This window comes from Pithys albifrons, chromosome 20 (genome assembly GCF_047495875.1).
Source record: "Pithys albifrons albifrons isolate INPA30051 chromosome 20, PitAlb_v1, whole genome shotgun sequence".
Classification (NCBI taxonomy): Eukaryota; Metazoa; Chordata; class Aves; order Passeriformes; family Thamnophilidae; genus Pithys; species Pithys albifrons.
In genome coordinates, this window is record NC_092477.1 from 7930759 (window position 1) to 7958503 (window position 27745).

Below are 27745 nucleotides of genomic sequence, written 5' to 3' on the forward strand. Positions count from 1 at the left end.
CTCCTACACCACGTGACGCCGGCGCGGGAGGTGGAAGAGGGGGCGGGGCGAGCGGTCACGTGAGCGCGGAGCGAAGATGGCGGCGGGCGGGCTGAGCGCGAGGTGCGGGGCCGGGGGGATGGACAGATGGACGGACGGACACCGGGGCGGCCCCGGCTCTGTGTGCGGGCGGGCCGCGCTCCGCAGGGCCGGGGGGCGAGAGGGGCCGGCGGGGGGGGGGGCGCAGCGCGGTGCCGGGAGGGTTTAACCGCGGCCGGGCCGGCCCCGCCCCTCGGTCCGCGCGCGCCGCGAGGCCACGCCCCCCCTGAGGGACCCTCAGGGACCGCCCGGCCCGGACGGGAACGGCCCGGGGGTTGTGCTTATTCTATGGGGTTTGTGCTTGTTTTATGAGGTTTGTGTTTATTTTACGGCATTCATGTGTATTTTATGGGGTCCGAGCGGCCGCCAGGGCCCGGCTGCGCCCCCCGCGCGGCTGCTGCAAATGTAAAGTCAAAATAACACGTGGGAGGAGTGTAAAGGAAGCGATTCAGTGAGTCACAGTTTCGGCGCCTTCGTTTGTCCTGAGAATTTGTGTCGTTTCCTTTTGCCATTTATTGTGGTGGTTTTATGCTCCGCAGTTTTCTTGCTGTCTAATTTTTATTAAATGGCTGTTCTGAGCCACAGAGGGGACAAGAACAGCACTGCTGCACACAGAGATTCCCCCCTGAGCTGCCTTAGGGTCTCGTTAATGGATGGACAACAAACCACGGTCTGTTTTATTCACAGACGAGCTTTGCAGGGAGTGAAGAGTAGAAGGGTTGGCTCTGCTGGGCTGGGGTTCGGTTCTTATAATAAATGACAAAAAAACGTGCTCAGGGCAGTGAAGGCACCAGTCTGACACCATCACTGAGTCTGGGGCTCATTGGTTTGTCTCCTTAACATTGCTCTTCAGTTCTTGGTGAAATCCTGGGCCTTTGGGTGCTCTGTGAGAGGCTGAACCCTCCAGGTCAGGAGGTTGTGCCAGGAAAGGGACCCAACTGTGGAGGGAGAGCAGGAAAAATGAGGTTGAGAAGTACCCTGCAAATACCAGCTGCTGCCATTCATCAGGTGGCACCAGGTGGCACAAGTCACAGGTGCCTCTCACTGCCACAGGGAGGGATTTTGATGATGTTAATCTAAAAATAAGGCAATGAGTGCTCTTGTGTAGACAGGCCTTGCATGGGGAGCTTGATGTTTAACTCCTGACTGGTAATGCATTGCTAACAAATCATCTTTTGTCTGAATGAAATACTCTTTTTTGGCAAACATTTTCTCTGGGGTGTTTTACAGAGGCTCAGTTTTCTGTGTGTGTGTGCCAGGGACATGATGGGATCTGTAATTCCGTGTAGTGCAGGTTGGTTTTTCTGCAGAGTTCTCAGGAGGACACAAGAAGCTGAGGGTGAATGTTCTGGAGGTTGTGTAAAGATCTTGCAGTTTTTCACTTCACCCACTTTTATGCTCTTCTTAGAATGGAGGATGAAACTGTGATGGAAAACTTTGGGGGAGAGCACTGAATGTAACTGAATAAAATTCTGCTCTGTGCTTTCATTAAGTTCCTTCCTATGAACCTCAAATGTCCAAGCAGCAAAATCCAACTGAACTGGTAACCTGATATAAATTTGAAGCTTTGATAGTTCACAGGTCTTGCTGTGTCAGTTGTCACCTTTGTGTCTTCCCTTGGTTCTCCCAGGACATCTGAAACTCCTCAGCTAAAAGCTCATGTTCCTTAAATCATTTTTCCTGTGTTTCAATGGGATCTGCTCCGAGTTAATTGCAGGTTTGAAAAGGTGTGAGCTGAGTGGAAGCCTGAAATAATGGTCACCACTAAGACACTTTTCACCCTTTCCTTGTGTTTGCAGGAGCAGCAGAGAATTATGGACAATTCTGCTGGGCAGATCAGCTTTAAGAGAACCAGTAAGTCCACGTCCTGCTGGGGCCATTATTGTGTGACCAAATACATAATTTGTGCATCTCATGGAATATCAGTGAAAATATTCACTGTTTTGCTGGTTTTCCCTCTTCCAGTGTGATTTTTGTTCCTCTGTCTCCACTCCTTGTTCCTTCTTGTACTGCTTGTTCACAGCTGCTGCTTGGGCTGTCTGGAGGGGTGTGTGGAAAATGGAAGGGTGTGTGGAAAAGGTGGTTCCTTGTCTGGAATGGGCACAAGTGCTGGCCTGGGGTGCTCCTGAGTGGTGCAGGGATTTTCAGGGATGGAGCCTGTGCTTTGAAGAGTTTGCCCAGAGGTTGGAAATCCAAATGTTTCCATTGCCTCCTGTTTCCTTGCCCTTCCTGGGATTAGCAAGGCAAGTCTCTGCCTCACTCAGCACTGCACCTGCAATCAGTGTGAGTCAAGACACTTGTCTTCTGTTCCTGTCTCCTTGTGGTGGTGGAATTTTCTTTGCTTTCCTTAAATTTAACAGATCTGCTCCTTGGCAGTGCACTTTGAGGAGTCTGCTCAGTGGCACTTTTTCTTTTTTAGGCCCAGATTGCTGCAGAGTTGAACAAGCACTGGCAGAGACTGTTGGAGGGCCTGTCATACTACAAACCACCAAGGTGCAGTCACTGATTTTAGACATGAACCAATAATAGGGGGGGTTCCTGCTAAGGAGCACGTTGTATATTTCTCTCTGACTACATAAAAACAGATTTTTACTCTCTTACATGATGAGACTTCAGGAGAGGAGGAGCAAGAGGAAAGAGATTGAGGGGCTGGAGTGGGGCCAGAGAAGAGCAACGAGGCTGGAGAAGGGACTGGAGCACAAGTGCTGTGGGGAGAGGCTGAGGGAGCTGGGGGTGTTCAGCCTGGAGAAGAGGAGGCTCAGAGGTGACCTCAGTCAGCACTGTCTGGAACTCCCTGAAGGGAAGTTCTGGCCATGTGGGGGTTGGTCTCTTCTCCCAGGCACTCAGCAATAGGACAAGGGGGCACGATGGGCTCAAGCTCTGCCAGGGGAAATTGAAGTTGGAGAGCAGAAAAAAACTTCTTTGCAGAGAGAGTGCTCAGGCATTGGAATGGGCTGCCCAGAGAGGGGGTGGATTCCCCATCCCTGGAGGTTTTTCAGCTGAGCTTGGCCGTGGCACTGAATGCCATGATCTGGTAAAGGGACTGGAGTTGGACCAAGGGTTGGACTTGATGATCTCTGAGGTCTTTTCCAACCCGATCCATTCTATGATTCTGTGATTTATCTGCTGGGAAGGTTACAGAGTATTGTTGTATGAAATATTGAAAGGCCACCGAAGAAAAAGCAAATGTTCAGTTTAAACTGATAAAACTGAGAACTCTGAAGTTATGCCTGTCTAGTTCATTCCTTGGGATTGCTGCATTTTTAATGACTGGAATTTCTTTTGTCTTTAGTACGAGTTCAGCAGAAAAAATTAAAGCTGATAAAGATGTAGCTGCTCCCCTAAAAGAGTTGGGCCTGAGGGTCAGCAAGTTTCTGGTGAGTGAAGCTGCCATCTGATTATTTTTTATCCCTGGAAAGAATTGTTTGTAGGATTCTGATATTTAAATAACCTTCTTGCTGTTGAGTGGAGGTGAATTTAAGGTCCTTTAAATTCAAAATAATCTAAAGGATGTCAGAATTACATGTTGAAACTGTAGGTCAGGCTTCTCCAAAGTGAGGAGATGACTTTGCAGTGCTGTGGTTTTCCTGGTCCTGCTGCACAGGGCTCTGCTCTTCAGCAGCAGCCACTGCCATTGCCTGTCTTGGGTTCCTCCAGGACAACTGCTCAGCTAAAAATTCACATCCCTCACACCAGTTGCCTTGTTTGACAGCCCTCTCAGTTTACCTGCCAGGTTCTGTTTCTTTAAGATAGAAGTTTTGGATTCAGTGACTGGTGGTACTTTTGTTTAAATGACTCTGATGCTCCTTTAGCTGAATTTAAACTCCTGCCACTCAGGGACCTCAAAGCTTGTGTGTTTGGCTTTAAACAGAAGTGCTGATTAAGGATCTGCCTGGTGCAAGGGTATTCTTTTGGCATATTTTAGTAATTATTTTTTTTGAAGAGTTGCCTGATTATTTAGAGAGAATCTTTAATGAATTTAGTTGCCTTTTATTAATTTCAGAGCATTTTTTTTCTCTCGTTTAGGGTCTGGATGAAGAGCAGAGTGTGCAGTTGTTACAGTCTTACCTTCAAGAGGATTACAGAGGAACAAGGGACTCCCTGAAGGTCCATAGCTCCCATTAATGTTCTGTTTACTCCACACCTTCCCTTAATGCCAATAGTTTGTTGATGCCCATGAGCACATGTGAGTCTGAATTCTGATTTGGAAATGGCTTTGTAGATTTTATTCTCTGAACCTACAATGCTGCAGTGCTGCTTTGAGGCAATGTGACAGCTGATATCCAGGCTTATCCCTTCCTGCTGGAATCTCTGCAGGAACTCAGCTCCTCTCTCTATCACAGGAATACTGCAAAGCTCCAGATTTGTGAATGAGAGATGAAAAATAAATGCATAGTTAAAAATGAGTGTTTTATCTCTGTGTTTTTGGAATCTTTTTTCAAAAGAAATGGAAGGAAAATTGTCTTTTATTTCAGTCTTTTTTGTGAATATGTATTTTGTCAGTAGCTATACCTAAAAATCTTTGTTTTGTTGTGTTTTGTTTACAGATAGTACTTCAGGATGAAAGGCAGAGTCAGGCTCTGATGCTGAAGGTTAGTAATTTCTATTTGTATTTTCCATGGAAAAGATGTTGTCAGAGAACTCACTTCATGGAAAATCTTGAAATAATTGAAGCATTACTTCATATAAAGAGCAAATGTTAGAAGATGCTGCTGAAATGGAGGAATGTGCATGTAGGTTAGAATGGTGTTGATTGGTACAGGTATGAAATTTTAGGCTTAATATCAGGGCATTTGGCTGGGCAGGTGTTCACTCCATTGTTTTCCAAAGCTTGTAGGTTGTTTTGTTACTGTCTGAAGTGACAACCCTGAAATTAAGGATGATGATAATTTCTGGCAGAGGATAATAGGGATGAGGAATGAGAGATCACCTCTCTGTGTCTCTTTCCCTTTCTCTTCCAAGTTTTCTCACTTAACAGTGTAGTTATAGTCATGTCCCTATGGCTGTGTTTTACTGAGCTCTGCAAAGTTGATTAATCACAGACTAATCACCGACTGTTCTGAGCTGGAAAGGACCCACAAGGATCATCGAGTCCAACCCTTAAATCAATGGCCCACATGGGGGATTGAACCCATGACCTTGGCTTTATTACAACCAAGTTTTACCCAATTGAGCTCATCTCAGGGTCAATTAAGAGTTATTTTTTTCCCCTGGTAACTTAAAAACTGCTCAGTTGAAACCCCACCTGTGGGAATGTTCAACACTGTGTGTTCCTGTGCTGGGAGAGGGAAGTGCAGGGGATTGGGCAGTGCCAGGTTGGTGTTGATGGCTGTTCCCTCCCAGCTGGCTGATTACTACTACGAGGAGAGGATCTGCATCCTGCGCTGTGTCCTGCACCTGCTCACCTACTTCCAGGATGAGAGACACCCCTACACAGTGAGTGCAGCAATCCCGGGTGTGATGCCCCCAAAATAGCCTAAATACCTTGTAACTCCCAACTTGTGCCTGTAAAAACCATGTGAGAAATCCATTCCTGTGTTTCTTTAAGGCACAGTATTTCCAGTGTGTGGAAAAGTTGGACAAGGAACTCGTTCCCAATTACCGGAAGCAGTTTGAAGCTCTCTACAAAGCAGAAGCTCCTACTTGGGAAACACATGGGAATCTCATGGTATTTTGTTTCTTACTATTATTTATCTAACTTTTAAAGTCTTTCCTTATATGTGGTGCATTGGAAATTACATATGTGCAGGTGCAGTTAAACAGGATGTTTCTCCTGATCCAAGAAACATAAAATGAGTTTTTTCACTTTTTTTTTTAACTCAGAGAGTTCCATGAAATGTTGTTCCTTGTAATAAATCGTGGATACCCTTAGGCTAACAACCATTTCTGTGTAGCTGTTCATGATCTCTGTATTTATAGTGGCTTTCCTTGCCATTGACCCATTGACACAAGTGCTGAGATTCTTCCACACTTCTCAGTGCCTGCTTTGGCTGCCCTGTGAGCTCTGACATGTGATGGTGGAACTTCCTTGTGCAGACAGAGCGTCAGGTGTCCCGCTGGTTCGTGCAGTGCCTCCGTGAGCAGTCCATGCTCCTGGAAGTCATCTTCCTCTACTATGCATACTTTGAAATGGCACCTGATGAGCTGCTGGCATTTGCAAAGATGTTCAAAGAGCAGGGATTTGGCACCAGGCAAACCAACAGGCATTTGGTGGATGAGAGCATGGATCACCTGGTGGACCGTATTGGGTGAGTGTTGTGTGTTTGTGGGGTGGTTTTGCTCAGGAAAAAGTAATTTTTGCTGCTGCCTCTTAGAATCACCACTATTTCAAACTCATGAAGGCAGAAAAACTTTTCTGATCATATTGGAGGCTTGCAGCAAAATAATTGTGTGATTGCAAAGTGGAGAGGTATCCATAGACCAACTTTAATCTGGTATATAATTTTGCCTTTGATAAGAATAGCAGTGGATACTGTGCCACTCCTCCTTAGGTGGTTTAGTGGTAGTGAAATTGTATCTTCACAGTCCTGTGCTGGTCTGGTTGCTCTCTCTGGCCTGGACTGTTACCTGGGTTCCCTCAATTCAGCTGTTGTGGGTCTTTTTACAAAGGGCACTGTTGCCTTCATTGTGCTCTGTGGGACATGAGGGGGAATGAGAATCCTGTCAGGTGGCAGAGAATTACAAAGGTGCAAATGCTGTCTTCAGGTTTCAGTGACCTCTTCTTGTCTATTCAACCAGAAATGGTAATTCTGAAGATTGTATTTTTTCCTGTGCCAGCATTTCAATTTGGATTATGTGCTGGTAACACTTCCTGTGAATTCTTACTGCTTCAAAGAACAGCTGAACAAAGCAAACTAAAGGACCACTTATAGTTTAAAAAATCCACCTGAATTCTCAAATACAGTTTCTGACCTTGTTTTTGTTCTTCTTCTGCTTGTAGGTACTTCAGTGCTCTCATTCTGGTGGAAGGCATGGAAATTGACTCCCTGCATGAGCGCGCTTTGGATGACAGGACCGAGGAGCACAAGTTGGCCAACAGTGAGCACATCCACCAGGTACAGCACTGGCACAGTAACCAACCAACCAACCAACCCCTGGTCAGGCCTAAGGGAGCAGAACTGGCTGTGGCTGCCCAGGCACTGCTGTGTCTGTGTGTTCTGATCCTTGAGTGTGCTGACTGGCTTGCACATCCCATGGGAGACACAATCAGCTGCTGAGAATGAACTGCTTTCAGAAGGGGTCAGGTGCTTTGCCTTTGTCTTGGAAGTTCTGGCCGGGTGGGGGTTGGTCTCTTCTCCCAGGCACTCAGCAATAGGACAAGGGGGCATGGGCTCAAACTTTGCAGGGGAAAGGTAAGTTTGAGATCAGAAAAAAATTCTTTGCAGAAAGAGTGCTCAGGCATTGGAATGGGCTGCCCAGAGAGGGGGTGGATTCCCCATCCCTGGAGGTTTTTAAAGTGAGACTGGACGTGGCACTGAGTGCCATGATCTGGTAAAGGGACTGGAGTTGGACCAAGGGTTGGACTTGATGATCTCGGAGGTCTTTTCCAACCCAATTGATTCTGTGATTCTGTGCAGGAGATGGACACCCAGCTGCTGCAGCTGGGGGATGTGTCCCACCACGCTCCAGTGCTGCTGGCCTGGGCTCTGCTGCGCCACACCATAAACCCAGAGGGGGCCACCAGTGTGGTCAGGAGATTGGGCAGTGCTGCCATCCAGCTCAGCGTGTTCCAGTACCTGACAAAGCTGCTGCGCTCGCTTAGCAGTGGGGGCAAGAATGTGAGTGTTCATAATCCTGATTTATCTGCTCCTGGTGGAGAGCTGTGGTGGGGAGGGGATGATTTGGAGCCAATGCTCCCTCACACTGTCTGTTTTTAAGCACTAAAGCATGTTCTGTCATCTTGCTTCCTTCAGTGAGGATCAGGAATCAGGCACAAAACAAATATGTCCAAAGAGTAAAAAAAAAAAAGCTTTGTAAGTTGTAGCAGAACAGACTGCAGTTAATCAAATTTGTTGCTCTGCTTCCATAACTGTATTTGACATTGTGGATGTCCAGTACTGGGTGATTTAACTCTGCACTATTCTCTGTATATGGTTTTATTAGACAGCACCATGTGTGAGAGGAAACTGCTTTATAGATAGAAACCAGGGACAGCAAATAATTTGGATTTCTACAAACACTTAATAAAAAAATATGAACACAATAAAGAGAATCTAAGAACACAAAGTAAAAAAAAGGTGTTTTTTTATTTTGATGTCTAGAAGGCATTTCTGTGATAATGGGAGTGGCAAGATTTCTCATTTCAGTCAAGTATTTCATGCTAATGTGGAGCTTAACTAGTAACAGCTCCCTGTTCTGCTGCCCCTCTGCAGCAGGATGTATGAGGAAGGCAGTTACTCAGTGTGCAAAGCACTGGTGAGCAGAGTTAGTGTGTTTGTAATTCAGTCTTTCCCATGACAGCCTTGTGTATTCTTTCTTTGCAGTGCACTGCTAGCACTGCCTGCATGTGTATTTATGGACTTCTTTCCTTTGTCCTGACTTCTCTGGAATTGCATACATTGGGCAATCAGCAGGTAAGCATCCTTTGCATCTTTTACATAATTTAAAACAAATCCTCATAACCGATGCTAATTACTTGTTAAATTGTAATCCTGCATTTGAGACCACAAGTTTTATGTGGATTAGATAGATCCAAACAAGAGATGTGCTGGTTTTCCTACTGCATTTGCACCATGCAAGCTTAGTATAACACCTCTGCAGACTGGCTCATCAGTAAGAGCACATCTTACATTTGAAGTCTTAGTTGTTGATGTGTTATTTCCAAAACAATGGAAATAACACAAACCCCATTTCTGAGTTGGACTGGACAGCCCTCTGCAGATGTAGTGGACATGTTTGTTGTGGCCAGTCCATGGCCTTGGGCTGGCTGTGGGATCTGGGGCTGGGTGTGCTTCTGTTTTGACTCCAGGAAACAGTTACATCTTGGTGGGTCAAGATGAGAGCTTAAATTCTGAAGATGTAGCAGAACTTGGTTGGGATGAAATCCCCCTGTGTAAAGTAGGTTTGATTTTTTTCCATCCTCCTTCCTTTATAGGATATAATTGATGCTGCATGTGAAGTTCTGGCAGCTTCCAGCATTCCTCAGCTTTTCTGGAAGACGGTGAGTGTGTTGGCAACTTGTTAGACCTACCTTGTTTATAACCAAGATCTGACAGAAGATTTCCTCTTAGGAAAGGTAGTGCTTAGTTAGTTGGTTTCTAGGAGGTCCTGAGGAGCTAATGTTGTTTTGCACCTGCCTTTGATTTACTTTTGCCCTTTCCTGCCTTTTAGGTACAGCCTGGGCTTTACTCTTGAAAAGGATACTGGAACGAGTTTTAATATAGGTGATAGTTGTTAGCAGGGCTGGGCTGCAAGGACTGAACTAACAGCTGGCAAAAGCATCCTGCTTATCTTTCTGTTGTCACAGAATTAGGGTGATATGTAATGCCTTACAGTCTTACTTCTTGCCTTATACTTGCAGGCTGCCTCATGCTTTAGTCTGTGCAAGGACTGGAGTGATACTTTTGTGCATGATTAATGTTAAATGCACAGCTTAAAAAGGAATCGTAACCTTTTGCTGTCCTGACACCCTTTTAGCTTTTCTTTTTAGTAATAAGACATTTGTTTTCTGTTCCCACCACCAGGAACCTACTGCAGGTCTGGGTATTATCCTGGACAGTGTGTGTGGAATGTTCCCCCATCTTCTCACTCCTCTCCTTCAGCTGCTCCAAGCCCTTGTTTCTGATAAATCTACTGCAAAAAAGGTACAGGATCTCTCTTGGTGTTTGGGAGGTGATTTATTTCAAGACAGGTGATTTATTTCTGTGGTTTTCTTTCCATTACATGTGCTTGTCTCAGTTGCAGTCTTAGGGAACAGACATTGACCTTTTCTCAGAGAACAGTGAGCAGGGCTCCGTTTTAGTCCTGTGCTGCTGCAGGATGCTGTTTTCTGGCTTTTAGAAAACTTTTCAACTCCAGTGGCTCCAGATGAAGACACTGACTAATTTTTGGATGGTACTTGACTGATAAGTAGTTCCTGATTCATTAGATGAGACTTGTCTGGCTGTGTAAGCTGTGTAAGAATATTGTGGTAGGGTCACATCGTAGAAGAATATTGTACACATCAAAGAAACTATTCCTGGAGATGACCTGGGTGATTAATTTTTAAGAAGCTCTGTCTCTTTGGCTGTGTTGTTGAGGCTCTCTCTGATGCAGGTGTACAGTTTCCTGGATAAAATGTCCTTCTATATTGAACTGTACAAGCATAAACCTCCAGATGTGATCTCCCATGAGGACGGGACCCTGTGGCGCAGACAGGCTCCAAAGCTCCTCTATCCTCTTGGTAAGGAGGCTGCATTTCACCTCTTCTTATTGAAATGCTGTGAGGAATTCAGTTCTTTACCTGGCTTATAACTAATTTGTGACTTTATTTCATCTTCAATCTTTAGGATTAGGTCAAACAAACCTACGGATCCCTCAGGGAACAGTGGGCCAGGTGATGTTGGATGATCGAGCTTACCTGGTGCGGTGGGAATATTCCTACAGCAGCTGGACACTGTTCACCTGTGAGATTGAGATGCTGCTCCATGTTGTATCAACAGCAGGTGAGACAGGCTGGCAGTAAAAAAGAGATTAAATAATTATTAATTGGTATCAATTCGAGGTTAGTGATAGGACTGAATACTTTTGAAAGAGCATGGAATATTTTCCTAGAAACCTGGTGATGATTATTCTGTAAAATTCACTGCAAAAAAAAATACACTCTGAGCTAAGACCATGTAGTGAGACCAGATACATTTTAGATGAGGGGAAAGTTGAGATAGATAAAATAAAATGCTTTTTAGTGTGAGGAACGATCATGGAGATGTGTAGTGAGATTACTGTGCATTGCTCCAGACTTGATTACTGCTTCAGCACAGTGTTGCATTCTTGTGTTGGTTTTCTTCACCCAGATGTGATTCAGCATTGCCAGAGGGTCAAGCCCATAATTGATCTGGTTCATAAAGTGATCAGCACTGATGTGTCAATAGCAGATTGCCTTCTGCCAATCACATCCCGAATCTACATGCTCCTGCAGAGGTGAGTCACTGCCAGCAGAGCTCCCTGGGCAGGTACAGGGAGCTGGAACAATGGATAATTGTGAATTTTGTCAAGAACTTTGCAAGAGGTGTCTGTCAGTGCTTGAACTCCCCAAACCTGGTGTTCAGCTCTCAGGACTGTTCTACCTACATACTGTTTGCAGCAGTGTGGCCCCTCTGCCACCTCCTTTCTGAATGTTGTGCAGTTTTACCCATTTAAAGGCAGTTTTTATGGGTGAGTGTATTTACATAGAGTGGGATAAAACATAGCATTAAAGCAGTAACTCCTAGGTGTTAAGGCAGTTATACTTATTAACTCCTCCTGGGGTTAATTGCCTGGGAATCAGTGTTCTGCTGTGTAATTATTGTTGCCTGTGACAGCCTGCTGTCTTGCCAGCCTTGCCTCTGGCAGGAAATGATCTGACTCAGGTGTGAGGGGGAGGTGGCAAGTCTAGACTGAAAGTGCAGATTCTGGTGTCTGCATTTTTCTGCCTAGACATTATACATGTACTTCAGTGAGAGAGAAGGGTTTTGATATAAAAAAACCCCAGTAAACAGGCTAGACCACAGGTGGCAGTGCATTTCATGCATGTGCTTCTCTTTTGTAGGCTCACAACTGTAATCTCTCCCCGTGTGGATGTTATTGCTTCTTGTGTCAATTGTTTGACAGTGCTGGCTGCTCGTATGCCAGCCAAGGTGAGGAAAGGACCTCCTGGGGGTCACAACTGGTGACATTTATAGGTGAATGAGAGGGAATATCTGTACCTTTTCTCTTGCAGGTTTGGACTGACCTTCACCACACAGGGTTCTTACCATTTGTTGCCAATCCACTGTCCAGTATGAATCACATGATTAGGTATTCATGAACCCCCCCTTTTGTTTTTTGCCTAACATGTCATAAGAACTTTTTGCCAGTGTGCAGTCTCTGCACCTGACATCTCTCATTTATGTTAATCCTGCTATTCATGTGATGAACCTCTTGCTCCTTCCACAGTGCAGAGGGAATGAATGCTGGGGGCTATGGAAACCTCTTGATGAGCATAGAACAGCCCCAGGGCGAGTACAGTGTCACCATCTCCTTCCTGAACCTGGTGACAACTCTTGTCAGGGTGAGTGCTTCTGGAATGCTCTGATGTGACACCAGCTCTGAGCTGCTATGACTGAGAAGTGACATAAGGCATATCCTCCTGCAAAGGTTTTCATGTCCTTTGTCCCCCTCCTGGTTAAATAACATTTCTGTTTCTCCCAGGGACAACTTGGTAACACCCAGAGCCAAGGCCTTGTGCCCTGCATTGTGTTTGTCCTGAAGGAGATGTTACCAAATTATCACAAATGGAGATACAACTCTCATGGAGTGAGAGAGAAAATTGGTAAGGATGTTGAAGGGGGGAGTAGGAGAAGGAATAAAAAGAGTCAACCTGCCTTGTCAGACAGAATGTGGGAATTTTCCTTCCTTCTTTATCATACCTTTTCTAGCAGCCATTTGGGATTTGCACTGTCCATCTCCTGGGGGTGTTAGATGCTGTGACTCGTTTGAAAACAGTAGGACCCAGGCAGAAGTTCTCAAAACCTGACTAGTCCATCTCATCTCTGCTTTAGGGTGTCTCATTCTGCAGCTGATCCACGCTATACTCAATTTGTGCCCTGAAATGGATCCTCGCAGCAGGTAAGACAGGTCGTGGCTCTCAGATCTGCACTAACCTGGGTTACTCTGCAGAAATCACTGTCACTGTTTTTGAATGCAAACAACTGGGGGGAGCTGGCATAGCTGTGGAGTGCTGGTTTCAGCTCTTTGCTGCATTACTGAGTACAGGAAGTGTAAGAAAAGATTAGGGACAGAGAAACCACATTGGTTTGTACAGCACCTGTTTTTCTGTGTGATTTCCTATGACAGACTGCCATCCACTGTCCTGTGTGGTGTAGCCACTCTGATGGAAGTAGAAGGGAGAATAAAGGGTCAGTGTGGGTGTAGAAATGATGAGGTTACTTTGATAGTTTTCTTGGTGCAATGTGGCAAAATCCTGCACGTGCTCCTCGTGACTGTCCTGTGCTTGTGTGTCCCAGCAGTGCCCCCAGCCTGCAGTCCTTGTGCATCTTCAGCCTGGCCAACACGGAGGCAGGGCAAGCTGTCATCAACATCATGGGCATCGGTGTGGACACCATTGACATGGTGATGGCCTCACAGTCCAGCAGGTGAGTGGAGGGTGGCAGCTCCAGCCTCTTCTGTGTGCTGAGTGACACTGAGGGAGAACATCTTACTCCCCCAGTGGAGTATGGAGCTTCCTCTTTGAATGTTGTGCAAACAGCCCATGTTGGCTGTCAGCACAGTGACTTGCTTTGGTTTCTTTTGGGAGCGCAGTGATGAGTCCCAGGGCCAAGGGCAGCTGCTGATCCAGACAGTCAAACTGGCGTTCTCCGTCACCAACAACGTCATCCGGCTCAAGCCCCCATCCAGTGTGGTGTCTCCCCTGGAGCAGGCCCTCACCCAGCACGGTGGGTGTGCCCCTGGGCAGCTGTGCTTCTGGGCTCTTTGCAATTTCCAGTGTGTCATGTTGTAAACAGCAGTTAGGGTTTCCAAAAGTGCTTGCTAGTGATGGGAGGAGGCCTATTCTCCCTCCCCTAAGGCTTCCCCTCTGGGACAGCTTCTAAAGGATTAATCAAACATGGCTTATTGTTTGATGCTTTGTAATGAGATTAGTGTAATTACAGCATATACTACATCAACTGCCATTAGTGCCTCTGGCTGCACCCAGGCCTTGTTCTCTTGGGAGAACAACCCAGTTGCTCGTTCCTTCTGCTGTGGAAATAATTATTTAGTAAATAGCCATATCTTGCCATTTCTTCATTTTGATTTTACTTGTGTTCTCTCCAGGTGCTCATGGAAACAATCTTATTGCTGTCCTGGCCAAATACATCTACCACAAGCACGACCCTGCCCTGCCACGCCTGGCCATCCAGCTGCTCAAACGACTGGCTACAGTAAGATGAGACACAGCACTGCTCCTTTGCTTCTCCCCTTGCCACTGATTCCACCTCTGAAATTCTTTGAAGATGATTTCTTCAGGATTTTTGTATCAGGGAGCTTAATGCAAGTCAGTTGGAGCAGAGTGAACTGACAGCTGTAAGACAGAACACATCAAAAATCACCTGAAGGGCCCTTTAGTTTTTAACATGACCTGCTGTTTCAGAAGCCACTCAGCACTCACCAAGAGGTTTCCTATGAGTGGGGTGTTACCTGCAAAGTATTTGTACTTCCAGTTGATCTATTCGCAATTTTATCCATAGTCAGATTCCTAGATAAAATTCCTATGCCTTTCTACCTGCAACTTCAACGTTTTACTGAGAAGAGCATCCTATTTAAACTTTTAATTAGGACCTTTCAACTTTTAGACTTACTGAAAAGCAGACTTTAGATTTACTAAGCCTTTCAGACTTACTCTTTCTGACTACTAAACTTCTTAGTATTTTTGGTTTCTTTAAGGCATATCAATCCAGCTCTGGGTTTATTTATTTCAACAAACACTATTCCAAAGCTGTTTTGCCTTTTTTCCTTTCTAGTTCTTTGATAACCTGGGAGAAGACCCTGAGATTAGCTCAGTTGGTTAAAACTTGGTTGTAATAATGCCAAGGTCATGGGTTCAATCCCCTGTGTGGGCCATTGACTTAAGAGCTGGACTCGATGATCCTTGTGGGTCCCTTCCAACTCAGAATAGTCTGTGATTCTGTGAAATAGAGCAGAATTGCCAGAGAGGAAAATTTGGCTCACTTGGCAGGTTTCTTCCTGCTTAATGCCAGCTTGCTTTTGAGTTCCTTGATGAGTGTTCATAGATGAACAGTAAATATTGTGGAGGTTCAGTACAATACATATGCCCTTGTCCACAGAGCAGCACTCTGTGCAGGTGGGTGACTGTCCTGGGTCGCTGTGTCTGTGTGCAGGTGGCTCCCATGTCTGTGTACGCCTGCCTGGGCAGCGACGCCGCCGCCATCCGCGACGCCTTCCTGACCCACCTGCAGAGCAGGATCGAGGACATGCGCATCAAGGTCATGATCCTGGAGTTCCTCACCGTGGCCGTGGAGACACAGCCCGGGCTCATCGAGCTCTTCCTGAACTTGGAAGTGAAGGATGGCAGCGATGGGTCAAAGGTACAACATCAGAGACCTGCCTGAGGGTCCCTGGGCTTTTTTCACAGCAGGGTTACAACTCCAGTCTCTAAAATCTGATAGTTCTCCCTGTGTGCTTAATGTGAAGATAAATGCAGCTTGTGCTTGCAATTAATGGTTGTGGTGCTGTCCCAGTTTCACTTTGTCATATAACCAAAGAAACCTTGCCCAATATTTGAAGGCAGGTGTACTGAGTTAGCATAAAGACATTCCTGTGGCAGGCGAAGGATACCTGTGACCCACTCCCAGCTCTGTGGTGGTGCTCTTTAAGCAACCTTAAAGCACTCCTTCATGACACTGGCAGTGAGAAAGCTAAAGATGGGAGTACAATAGACAATATAATTTTCCAGAATACTTACTGTGGTGTTTTGCAGTTCAAGGTCTAGGGTTGGGACCTTCTGAAGGCACTTGGCGTTACTAAATCTCAGTTTAGCTCATATTTTATTCCCCAATGAAATTTTTTTGTCTCCTGTGTTATGACTGCATTCCTTATGGTCATATAGAAAATATATCATGGCATCATATACTCAGATTTATTTCTCTGGGTATTCTCAAGTGGAATTAAACCCACTGTGCTTTAGCAGGTGCCTACACAGTGCTCCTGTGGTGATGTAACCTCCTGCCTCCTTTTCCTTTAGGAATTCAGCTTGGGGGAGTGGAGCTGCCTCCAAGTGGTGTTGGAACTGATCGACTCCAAGCAGCAGGAGCGGTACTGGTGCCCTCCCCTCCTGCACAGAGCGGCCATTGCCTTCCTGCACGCCCTGTGGCAGGACCGGCGCGACAGTGCCATGCTCGTGCTGAGGACAAAGTGAGTCGGGCTGTTCCTGCAAGGCATTTTCCCTCTGTTTCCAAAACATTCACACTTAATCTCTCTGTGTCTGTGTCCTGATGAGGGTATGCAGTGTGTGAACCTGGGAGATGAGAAGCCCCTGTGTGCAAGTTCAGAAGCAAATATCTTTCTGTTCCTCTTACAGAAAGCTAAAAAGATCTGTGTTACCAATATTTTCTGTGAAGTTTGGAACAGTCTAAATGTTTGTTCTAGGCATGTGGCATGGGCAAGGTAACTGATAGTACTTCTGTATCTGCCTTTTAGGCCAAAGTTTTGGGAAAATTTAACTAATCCCCTCTTTGGAACGCTTCCTCCGCCTTCTGAATCGTCAGAGGTGAGTTACATCCAAACAAAATGGAATTCTGCACTTCTCAGCAGAGGTTTCTGAGTCATCTGTGTGGCTCTTCCCTCTGGTTGCAGCTTTCCATGATCTAGTGGGTTAAACAGAGGCAGGAGATGAAGGGAATGTTTACTGGCTTTACGGCCATGAACTCTCTTTTGGAATTCCCTGCTCTTTATTCACATATGAAACAAAAATAGGTGTTACCTGGCAGCTGTGGTGACACTCACTGAGTGGAAGGTGTGCTGTCTGAAGTGTCTCCACAGCTCAGGCTGACTGGTATCACAGATGAATTGATCAGGTTCTTGTTATTCCTGCTCCCTGTGGGAGTTTTTCCCTTCATTCTGAAAGCCCTGTGGTCTCACTTAGAGTTTGAACTCTGCTTTGTCCTCACTGTCACCAGTCCTTGGTCAGTGACAGAACTATTGCTGTTGTGGGAGAAGCAGCTCTCCTGCAGAACTGGGGTGTTGGTCATCCCAGGTGGGTGGGTAGGGATAAATCACAACTCCACTTACTCTTCAGAGCTCAGATTTTCCTTTTTTTTTTGTTTATAGCTCAGTGTCTTGGACACCTGTGCCTTAATCATGAAAATTATCTGTTTGGAGATCTACTATGTTGTCAAGTGAGTCTTTGGGAGGTTCTCCCTCATCCCTGTACTTTTTAATTATCTCAGCTGCGTGTTCTGACTTGGCAGACCATGTGGGCTTAGAGGGACAAAGCACATGTAAATTCTGTGAAAATGTGGGAGGGATTTATGAACACATTGCAGACATGGACTTGAGATTCTTGCAGTCACCAATTGCAGAAAAATATTACAGTATTTCTGCAGCCTTTAGATGAGAATGTGTTTTCCTTGTATCCTAGAATGAGAATATACAGTATTTATTACAACTAATTCTCATCTCAGCTAATTAAACCTGTAGTGATTGCTGAATCACATTTAGTAGTTTTCTCCCACTTGATTCGTTTTCCTCAACATAACTGATGTTGAACATGTTGAAAAGTCAGGATTAACTAAAATCTCTGCTTAAAAAGAAAAAAAAAATCATAGATTTTCTTCAGGGATCATGTTTTTCCTTCACCTTTGATGCAAAAAGTGGGATTCCCTGCACAGGTCTAATATGTGGAATAACCTTGACTTGCAAGCTGTGCCCTTAGCTTCCCTCCCTGAATCTCAGAAGGAATGTATTTTCTGCCCCAAGAGTAAATGAAGATAACTTCTCCTCTTGGTTTGCTCAGGGGCTCTCTGGATCAGTCCCTGAAAGACACACTGAAGAATTTCTCCACCAAAAAGCGCTTTGCCTACTGGTCAGAGTACGTGAAGTCGCTGGCCCAGCACGTGGCAGAGACCGAGGGCAGCAGCTGTGCCTCAGTGACAGAGTACCAGATGCTCATCTCGGCCTGGAGGATGCTGCTCATCATCTCCACCAGCCATGTAAGGGCTGCCTCTTGCCTTGCATGATAATCTGATCCTGACATCGGGAGTAATACAAAGTCAGCAACTTCCCAGGGCCAGCTAAGAAGAATTCAGTTTTTTCTGTCAGTTTTTAGTATATGTAATCTCAGCACAGCACGAGCGTGGCACAAGGGGTTAGAGCGGGTGGTGTTTTCTGTTTGATCCAAATGAGCACATTGTCTGTCTGAGCAGAGGAGGGAAGCAGTAAATAACTTTATGGCAATTCTAAGTGATCTTGAAGAGCTTTTCCTGAGTCAAGTGAGGCAGGGATGCACCATTAGGGAATTAGTCACTGCTGACTTCTTGTAGGACTTCAGTAATTTCTGTAAAACTCAGCTGTGAAATCTGGGGAATTCTTAAAGTAACAAAACAGTAAACTGATGTTAGGCTGCTAAGAAGATGCATCTTTGTTTGTGCTTGACTGATCTTTATCTGTGTGGATCCAGGCGGAGATCATGCATCTGACTGACTCTGCAGTTCGTCAGCAGTTGTTTCTGGATGTGCTGCATGGCACTAAGGTTTTGGTAGGTGCTGCTTCCTATCAGTTCTTGGATTTTCTAGTTGCTCATCTTGTTTGTGCTGTGAGGGGTCCTATTTCTGCAGCTGCTTGCCATCACAGGGTTTTAGATCTTGTGAAACTGGGCTGAAACAAAGTGTTTCTGTCCCTGAAGTGATGAGCTGCTTATAAATCTTTATTTTGCATGTGTCATTCTTGTCATCACTGTGAGGGTCCTGGCTCTGACCCCTCAGTGCTGCTGAAGAACAAACCTGGTCATTTGGTGGCACTGCTTGGGCTGAGCATTTCTGAAGTGTTTCACGTGTGCCTGTTGCAGCTGTAACTGTTGCAGTGTTTCTCCCTCAGCTCCAGGTCCCCATGTCAGTGCCCTGCCTGCAGTTGGGGTCTATGCTCTGTACCCTTCTCCTGATCCTGCTCAAACAGTGGAAGAGGTGGGTACTTTGCTTAATTTTTAGTCACTGCTAGAAATAAAAACTTGAGAGATCAGTTTTAAGTGTTTTGCTCTAGTGAGATGCCCTGAGTGAACTGGGCAGGAAGCTGAAGCCTTCTCATAGAATTCTCTTTTGGGATGCCAAATGTCTCTAGGTTGTTGAAATTCTGTGAAATCTCTAGTAGCAATACAGTTTATGGTTTGGCCTCCTGCTTGCTGGTGAAAAGTATTTAACAGAGCTTTTGTGGTAGTTAGTCCTGTATTCTCATTCTCACAATGAAGGGAAGATGCATTCTCTGAGTCTATGGAATGTCTTTAGTGAGATCCAGGTGGAGACTTAAACTTTAATTGGAAGAACTGCTTGTATTTGTGTGGGTCATGTAACCTGTGACCCACACAGCTCAGTCAAGCCAATATATTTGTTGAGGGATCTTGTCTAATCTGAAGAGCTCTCCCTTTTTGTTGTCAGCGAGTTGAGTTCTGTGGATAAAATCATAAACTCCTTGACGCAGATTCTGGAGGGAGTGCTACAGGCAGATCAGCAGATGATGGAGAAAACCAAAGCCAAAGTGTTCTCAGCTCTTATCACTGTCCTGCAAATGAAGGAGATGAAAGGTGAGGGGGTGCATGTGCAGGGGCTGCAGGGCTGAGCACACACTGCACCAAGGTGAATGTGCATGTGGTGCTGTGGCAGTGCAGCAGCTGAAGGGAGTCACCAACTTGTGGGACTCCTCTCCTTTTTTTAACTTGCTTTGGCTAGTTTTGGAAAGAGGTGAAGTTTATCCTTCCCACCATGTCCATGTCTTCCCTCCTCTTGTCTCTCCTGGCAATAACCTCTGTTTTGATCACTTTGGTTCCCCTGTGTTTTTGGAAGCAGCTCAACAGGTGTGGGAGGGACACTCTGGTCAGGCTCTCTCACAGAGAGACTGTAGAGCTTGGATTCTGACATGAATTTCCAGTTAGGGTAACAAAAGACCCAAACACAGAAAGGGTGCATTTTGTTACAAATCAGAGGAACTGGACTGGTCATTACCCCTGTTCCTTGTGTGGCATCTGGTGTTGCACCAGCACTGGAAGACCCTCAGTAGAATCTGGGCAGGATTTCTGTACAACACATACAAAAGCACTGTGATGAGAAGTCTTGTCAGCTTGTCTGTGTATTGTTTGGGCCCTGCAAGCCCACATGTTTTGGAAGATAAAGTGGAGGGTTGGGTTGTTTTTCATTGTTTTTATTTGCTGTTGAATTTGAGCTTCTAATCATGCTGGTAAAATGTGGTGCAATTTATTTATAATGGTTTTGAATTAATGTGTATATGGGGTCACAGAACACAGACTGCAGCCAGTCTGCATGGGCCAGCAACAGAAATCTGGGGCAATGGGTGGGAGTTGCTGTAATCAGCAGTAATGAAATAACATATCCATAGTAGTGCCCGATTTGTGTTCTGATGTGAGTTTATATGACTTGTTGGTAAAACTACATGTTTTTGTTACCCAAATGGCAATTTCATCCCTTATTACATCCTCCTAGACTTAGTCATGTAACTCACTCACAGTTCATCACATTGTTTTGTAGGTTTTGAAATGAGAGCAGAATAAATACTAACCGTGGCTCAGGGACGTTATCAGTTAAACTGGAAACCCGAGCACAAGGCCTGTGTGTTAACGGTGTCTGTTGTGTGTGTCACAGTGAATGACATCCCCCAGTACTCCCAGCTGGTGCTGAGTGTGTGTGAGACACTCCAGGATGAGGTCATTGCCCTCTTCGACCAGACTCGGCACAGCCTGACCTTGGGAGATGCTGCGGAGGACAAGGACAGCATGGAGACAGACGATGCCTCCCGAGTTAAGCACAAAGACCAGCGAGATGGGGTAAGGGGCCTGTTCATCTGCTCTGCAGCCTTGTTTCTTCTCTCTAAACAAGTTTCACGCTGCTTGGAACAACTTTCCCTTGCAGCCTGATGCCTTCAGAGGAAGGTTCAGCAGTTTCTGTTTTGGAATTACTCCATGTCTTTTTGCTACACTTCAGTCTGGAAAATCAGCTGTTGTTGCCTCTCCTTCAGATATATCCTAAAAACATTGTCAGGAGTGCTAATACAGCCACCAGGAGTGTGCAGAGTGTTATCTGAGAAATAGCAGGGGCTTTAATTTATGATTCTGAGAATGACTGAACTTTAGATTGTGTTTGTAAATGCTTTTGAGATTTTCCTTGATATTCATACCAGCCTTGTAAACCCTGTACCTGGTTCTCCTTTCCTTGTCACTGCAGGTGTGTGTCCTGGGTCTGCATCTGGCCAAGGAGCTCTGTGAGGTGGATGAAGATGGAGACTACTGGCTGCAGATTACTAGGAAGGTCCCTGTGCTTCCCACTATCTTTGCTGCCTTGGAGATCAGCCTAAGAGTTAAACAAAACCTTCACTTCACAGAGGCCTCCTTACATTTGCTGCTGACCTTAGCAAGGACTCAACAGGTGAGGGATGCAGAGGAGTGAGAGCACATGGCTGTAGACTTTGAAGAGGGAATATGTATTCATTAGACTGTGTTGCAGCTGAACGGTGAGCTGTAGATAAAGGGTTTTTTGGAGGCTGGCAAGGAGTAGGTCCTCTGCGTACACCTGCTTAGTGTGCCCTGTTCTCCACAGTTTTCCCTGGCTCAGATGGAAGAGCTGAGCCAGCCAGGGCAGTTTCTGTCATTTAGAGCTGGTACTGTCACTGAATGGATTCTGCAATGCAAATACCCCCTCGTTAAACCAGCATTGGGTGTTGGAACCTGCTTCCTCATTAGTTCTGATAACGTGTTTCCTGTTGCCAATTCAACTTGTGTGGGGCTTTAGGTGAGAGCAAGGTTGTTCCAAGGCCCTTTGTAAAGATCAGGTACATACCAATCCAAGTGATAAATGGAATTCAGAGCATGGTTATGGAGATTTTACTGTTGCTTTTCTAGTTGCTGAACTTGTAACAACATAGAAGGGTGTGTAGATGACAGTTCTCTAAAAGGACAGTGACAGTGCAAAGAACAGAAATGCCTAATACAAAACAAGTCTCTTCAGTCACAGATTCCAACAGGAGTTTGTTGTGTGTCTTGTAGGGAGCAGCAGCCATGGCTGGGGCTGGTGTCACGCAGAGTGTCTGCCTGCCCCTCCTGAGCGTGTACCAGCTCAGCACAAACGGGGCCATTCAGGTGAGTGCACGTGGGAATGTGCCCAGAGAGCTTCCCATGCCCTGCTTTGTGGGCTGTGTCCCCATGGTGAGGGGACAGCAGCCACCCCGAGAAACTGGGGACTGCCAGAGTGCTGTGCAGGGAAATAAGTGGCTTGTTCTTGTGTGTGATTTGTTCAGACATCTGCTTCATCCAGAAAGTCCCTGGATGCCCCCTCCTGGCCCGGGGTCTATCGGCTCTCCATGTCCCTCATGGAACGCCTGCTCAAGACACTGAGGTACAACTTCCTGACGGAAGCGCTGGACTTCGTGGGTGTCCATCAGGAGAGGATCCTTCAGGTATGCCCCAGACTCCCTCTGGGATGGCTCCCTTGGCTTCTCTGTGCCAAGAGCAGTGGAAATGAGTCAGAAAGTGCAGGAGCATCGAAAAGAGGCTGCTACCTCAGGAAGAGTCACAGTGGGAATAGCCCAATGGTGGGAGAAGGACAGGATGTACAAGCCATGCAGTCAGGTGGGGTGATTGTTGTGGTGCCTGTTGGAGCTGGACAGTCACCATCTGCTCGTCTGTTCCCTCCTGGGATCGTGACTTTGCTGCAGGTGGTTAATGAGCCAACTCAAGAGTAGCTAAGTGAGAGTTTGAGGGGACCTCACTTTGTGGCCATGGCTCTGGAATGGAAAGTACAAGAGCTGTTCTTGGGGATGGCTTCAGCTCAGCCTGGCTCAGATAATGGAAATGCTGTGCTGAGAGTTCAGTCACTGCAGGGTCAGCAAACTTGTGTCCTGCAGTACTGAAATACCTGTCCTGGCTGGACTGTGTCAGTGCAGACTGCACCTTCAGCTTTTATTTCTAAAGGAAGGAATGGGATTTCTGTGGTTTGCCTGTCATGGCCCTGATGTGCTTCCCTCTCCTTGTCAGTGCCTGAATGCAGTACGGACAGTGCAGAGCTTGGCCTGTCTGGAGGAGGCCGATCACACCGTTGGCTTCATCCTTCAGCTCTCCAATTTCACAAAGGAGTGGCATTTCCACCTGCCACAGCTCATGAGGGACATGCAGGTAGGAATCAGGATTTTGCTGTACATAATACATTGCTATGGAGTGCAGGAGTTTGGATGTCTTGTGAGAAAATGGCACTGTATCACCTTTTTATCACTGTTCTTTTATTAGGAACTGCATGGATCCTTTATGGTCACAGTGCACTCTTTAACTGGATTTTTCAGCTCCCACCACTGGTAGTGAACAGATGGATTTTGAGCTTTTAAAAAGTTTCTCCCTGACGTTGTTTATTCCAGGTGAACCTGTGTTACCTGTGCCAGGCCTGCACCTCCCTCCTGCACAGCCGCAAAATGCTCCAGCACTACCTGCAGGTGAGGATCCTACACCACGCTGACTTCAGTGTTGCCCCTGCTCCCTGCTGGAAGGCAAATGTTATCCAATATCCAGGTTCTTGGATGCTGAATGGACTGTTGGTAATCCTAGTGGGAATTCCTGGCAGCCATCAACAGTTAGGATTTGCATTTCTCCACAGCAAAAAAAACTGTGCAAAGAGTAGTCTGGACTCTAAAAACCTTTGGACAGAGTAAAGCCAGTCCTAGAGAACCAACAGCCTGTGTTGAATGGTGCTGTTGTCATTATACACTGCAGCCAGAAGGCTGCATTGCTGTAGGACTCTGGGGTGCCATTAATTAAGCCACTGTTGACCTGGTGTCCTTGATTTGATTTAATTTGTTCAAGGAAGGTAGTTCTTGTTCTTGGGACATCCTCGGACACACCAAGTGGAGAAGATGCATTGCTGCTGCTGTGTTATTTCAGCGTGGCTCAGGCTTGGTGTGCTGATTGTTCTTTTTCTGCAGTGTGGAACCTAAACAGCCTCTGCAGCTGCCTCCCTGCAATGCAGAGCCTCCCCAGTGCACACCAAGTGTAGACTCTCAGACTTTGGATGCCTTATTTTCTCATTCCCTTTGTTCACAACACTTTTTTTTCCTCCAATCATTTGTCTTAGTGCAAAATAACCCTATTGGTGTTCGAGACCTTCTTTTTTTGCTTTCTCCACAGACCAAAAACGGCGATTCCCTCCCATCCAGCGTGACTCCCCGAGTGCAGAGGAACCCCCAGGCCTCCTCCAAACACCCCAGCCCCGAGTCAGAGGCAGCAGAGCAGAAGGCCCTGCTCACAGTGCAGTACAGCCTCCTCAAGATCCTCAGCAAGTCTCTTGCTGCCCTGCGCCACTTCACCCCTGATGTCTGCCAGATCCTCCTTGACCAGGTAGGGACAGAGGAGAGGTGCTGCTCCATGAAAGGAGGGAATTCCCAGCATTTCCAGGGATGTTCTGGCTCTGTGAGAGAGGCACAGTGACCCCACTGTACATCTGTCTGCTGTTCTGCTGCACGGAGCAGGAAGGCAGGACACAAGGCATTCCCCTGGGAGTCAGGCACTCGTCAGTGTGAAGGGAAGGCTTGGCTGAGCTTTTGTGTGACCTACATGACCCTGTGTGTGTGTGATCCTACTGGAGCAGGCAATAAGCCAGTGGGCTTGTACCCTCAGTGCACCACTCTTCAGGAAAGAATCCTGTGGCTAATCCCATAGTGGTGTGATCTGCAGCTTCAGAAAAGGAGGGTTTAATCCTTGATTCTGGCAGTATCCTGTTGCTAACTGTTGGATAGGGAGCTTCCTTTTCCTGTGCCTCTGGTACATCTGGGTGTTTGAGAACAGCGTGGCAGCAGTCAGTGCCTTGGTGTGCCAGTGGTGGCAGCTGTACAGCTGAGGGGCTGTGAGAGAAAACCCTGGTTGTGCAGTGCTGTGCAGAACATTTACTGCTCCATCTGTAACCTCAGATCTGGGAAATTACCACAGTGCTTCTATTGCTCCATGTAAAAAGCATGATAAGGGACTGGGTATTCCTGTTTATGGCAACAGCACAGTCATGGCTTCGAGGGTCTCACACCTCTTTCCGTGTCTCTGCAGTCTCTGGACCTTGCTGAGTACAACGTGCTCTTTGTCTTGAGTTTCACCACACCAGCCTTTGACTCGGATGTCGCCCCTTCCTTTGGGACCCTCCTGGCCACAGTCAACGTGGCCCTGAACATGCTGGGAGAGGTACTGGCCTTGACCCTAGAGTGCTCCTTCAGCTGCTGCTCTGAAGGGCATGAGTAGTTCTTTTGTGTCTCCTAATGCCTGTCTTTTTCCCTCCAAGCTGGATAAGAAGAAGGAACCTTTCCCTCAGGCTGCAGGGCTGAATATGCAAGAGGGAACCAAAACCCTCAAGTAAGTTTCTAGTTGTTTGCTGTAGTCACAGCCAAGCAGCAGAACCCAGAGCTCCTCACATCAGAACTGAAGTTTAGAGGCATTTGTGTGGCTTCAGAGCTTCTCACTCTGAATCTGAGGAGTTCAGAGGGCCCATCAGCAGCTCTCCAAGCAAGCAGGATGTTTTGGGGGAAGGGTGTGTGAAGCCATCCCATCATAAATCACTGAAGATGCAAGGAAAGAGGTGTTTGATGCTTATTTACTGGTACTTTTAAATCAGTTCCCTGATGGCCACAGGGGTTTCTGGTCTGCAGGGTACAGTTCTGGGCATCGAGTGTGCACAGTAACACAGTTCCCTGTACGTCCCCTGTGTGCAGAGCCTTTCTTTGGGCACTTGCCCTGGAAACTGCAGTGTGCTGAAACCTTCTTGGCTCCTGCTGATTTGTGTTTCTCCACCCAGGTCTCTGCTCATGTTTACTATGGAGAACTGTTTCTACCTGCTCATCTCGCAGGCCGTGCGGTACCTGCGGGACCCGGCCGTGCACCCCCGGGACAAGCAGCGCATGAAGCAGGAGCTCAGCTCGGAGCTGGTGAGCAGCCTGGGCCACCCTGCCCCTTGTGGGGGAAGGCCACATTTCCCAGCATGAATGAAGAGCCGTGGGCTGCATGTTCTGGCCATGGGAGCCTGGTCTGGGGAGGGAGAGGGTGTGTGGTGGGTCACAAAGCTCTGACTTGTTCCACGCTTCTGGTTCCAGAGTACGCTGCTCTCCAGCCTGTCTCGTTACTTCCGCCGGGGTGGTCCCTCTTCACCTGCCAGCGGGGTCCTCCCCTCTCCCCAAGGAAAGTCTGCCTCCAAGCTGGGCCCAGAGGGGCAGGAGCCCTTGTTCCAGCTCGTGCAGGCCTTTGTCCGGCACGTGCAGAGATAGATTCTGTCCTGGCCCTGCCTCCCTTTTCAGGACCTGCAGCGGAACAGTTCATGTCCACCACAGATGGCATCACCTTTGGCAGAGCTGGAACAAGGACTGGGCAAGGGAGGGAGGCCAGGTTGGGCAGTGGTGTCACCCAAGCAGTGAGATCCCATGGAACTCTTGCCACTCAGGAGCAGAGTGAACGTAAGGGGAGCCCAGAGCTGTGGTGACCAGCCCACAGGCACAGCCTGCTCATTTCCTCTGCCAGAGCATCCTGGCTGGGCACAAGCACCGAACAGTCAAAACTTTTATTTTTGTAGCTTGTCCCTCAGCTGGGGGAGCTGTGGCTGGATGGAGAGAAGACACTTTCTGCTGGGCATTAACTCTGCTCCTAACACAAGGTGCAATCTGTGTCTCCCACACAGAGTCCAGCTAAGGCACACCCAAGGGATCAGCCAGCAATTCAGAGACCTTCTTTCTACTGCTGTTTTTGTACTGAATGGTTCAAGGCATGGTGGTGTATGTGTGCTCACGCCTTCCCTTCGCCCTGCAGTCTGTGTGTTGTGTGTGTTTCTGAAGAGCAAGGCCTCACTTAAGGTTTTTATGTCAAAATTCCATTGCTCCAGTCTTGCAGTTTTTTTCAACTGTGCCCTATTTATACTGATATTAAAACCTTTTTAGACAGCAGCTGGGTTCGTGCGTTTGTGGTGGACACAGCAGCACCAGTTCTGCTGTTTCTGGATGGTGGCTCAGCAAAGGCTGGTGGTGTGTGAGTGACAATACCCTTTGAAATGACTGTAATTAAAGGCTGATTCCCTCGCCTTCCCCACACCCCGTCCCTTTCTCATGCTGGGGAACTCGTAGGAGGTTTTAAGTGAGCAGCACTATAAAATACTCCTCGGGGCTGAGTCCCCTGCACATTCCTGTCAGGGAGCACTGCTCTGCCTGTGCAGCACAGGGTCACACTGGAAGGGACACTGCAGTGAAGGTGCAATCCTGTGTTGTGACTCTTGAGTAAATCAAAAACCCTTTAAGGTTCTGAGGCTCAGTGATGGAGACAGTAAGAGAAGGCTGGTAATTATTGCTTAAAATAAAACCTGAACTCTATAGACTTCTCTAAGGTGAAAAATCAAATTTCAGTGTAGCTGTGAGCTAGTGATCTACCAATTCTTTCCTAAAGAGACACTTAATTGCTTAACCAGCCAGAACCTTTTTAATCTCGATGGTTTTAAGAGACTGGACTGAAAAAATGAGATTATCTTGCTTTGGGTTTTGTTTTTTTTATTTTGTAAGCTTAAGTGCTGGGATATTCTGGCACAGTTGTCTTACCTAGTTTCACAAACCCTGAAGGCTTAGGAGAGATCTCAACTAGCTGGCTGGAGTAAAATGGTCTTACAGTAGAAGGCAGAGGGGCTTGTTTACCTTCCAAAACCGGACCTGAGCTGCTCTGACAGTGAGGGAGGTGGTGACAGTGCTCACCTGGTGGTGTTTCCATGGGGAGACCTGTAACTGG

General features: G+C 46.8%; 1 protein-coding gene across 2 annotated transcripts; it reads left to right on the forward strand.

Annotated features, from left to right (window-relative positions):
* Positions 1 to 45: 45 nt before the first annotated feature.
* NUP188 (nucleoporin 188) lies at positions 46 to 26919 on the forward strand. Of its 2 annotated transcripts, none has more exons than XM_071574458.1 (44): positions 46 to 102; positions 1878 to 1932; positions 2498 to 2571; positions 3371 to 3455; positions 4105 to 4185; positions 4626 to 4670; positions 5422 to 5514; positions 5627 to 5746; positions 6115 to 6326; positions 7019 to 7133; positions 7656 to 7856; positions 8562 to 8651; positions 9173 to 9238; positions 9762 to 9881; positions 10333 to 10459; positions 10566 to 10721; positions 11070 to 11196; positions 11804 to 11891; positions 11975 to 12051; positions 12190 to 12304; positions 12445 to 12565; positions 12795 to 12861; positions 13260 to 13388; positions 13555 to 13688; positions 14068 to 14174; positions 15132 to 15338; positions 15995 to 16164; positions 16450 to 16519; positions 17080 to 17147; positions 17765 to 17960; positions 18428 to 18505; positions 18844 to 18929; positions 19398 to 19543; positions 20616 to 20797; positions 21195 to 21395; positions 22013 to 22105; positions 22264 to 22422; positions 23000 to 23137; positions 23374 to 23448; positions 24137 to 24346; positions 25046 to 25177; positions 25275 to 25345; positions 25785 to 25914; positions 26080 to 26919. In XM_071574458.1, exons 1-44 carry the CDS (start codon positions 77 to 79, stop codon positions 26248 to 26250), a joined length of 5214 nt encoding a protein of 1737 aa, XP_071430559.1. In that variant the 5' UTR covers positions 46 to 76; the 3' UTR covers positions 26251 to 26919. The 2 variants fall into 2 exon arrangements, with proteins under 2 accessions (XP_071430559.1, XP_071430560.1); XM_071574459.1 differs by having other exon boundaries at positions 13263 to 13388.
* Positions 26920 to 27745: the final 826 nt, after the last annotated feature.

What these genes read in the sequence shown, in the direction of transcription:
- NUP188 (XM_071574458.1), top strand. Translation starts at nt 77, where the DNA reads ATGGCGGCGGGCGGGCTGAGCGCGAG. An exon ending in ATACATTGGGCAATCAGCAG is followed by an intron (nt 8,652 to 9,172) that starts GTAAGCATCCTT and finishes CTTCCTTTATAG; the next exon opens with GATATAATTGATGCTGCATG. An exon ending in CTGCTCGTATGCCAGCCAAG is followed by an intron (nt 11,892 to 11,974) that starts GTGAGGAAAGGA and finishes TTTCTCTTGCAG; the next exon opens with GTTTGGACTGACCTTCACCA.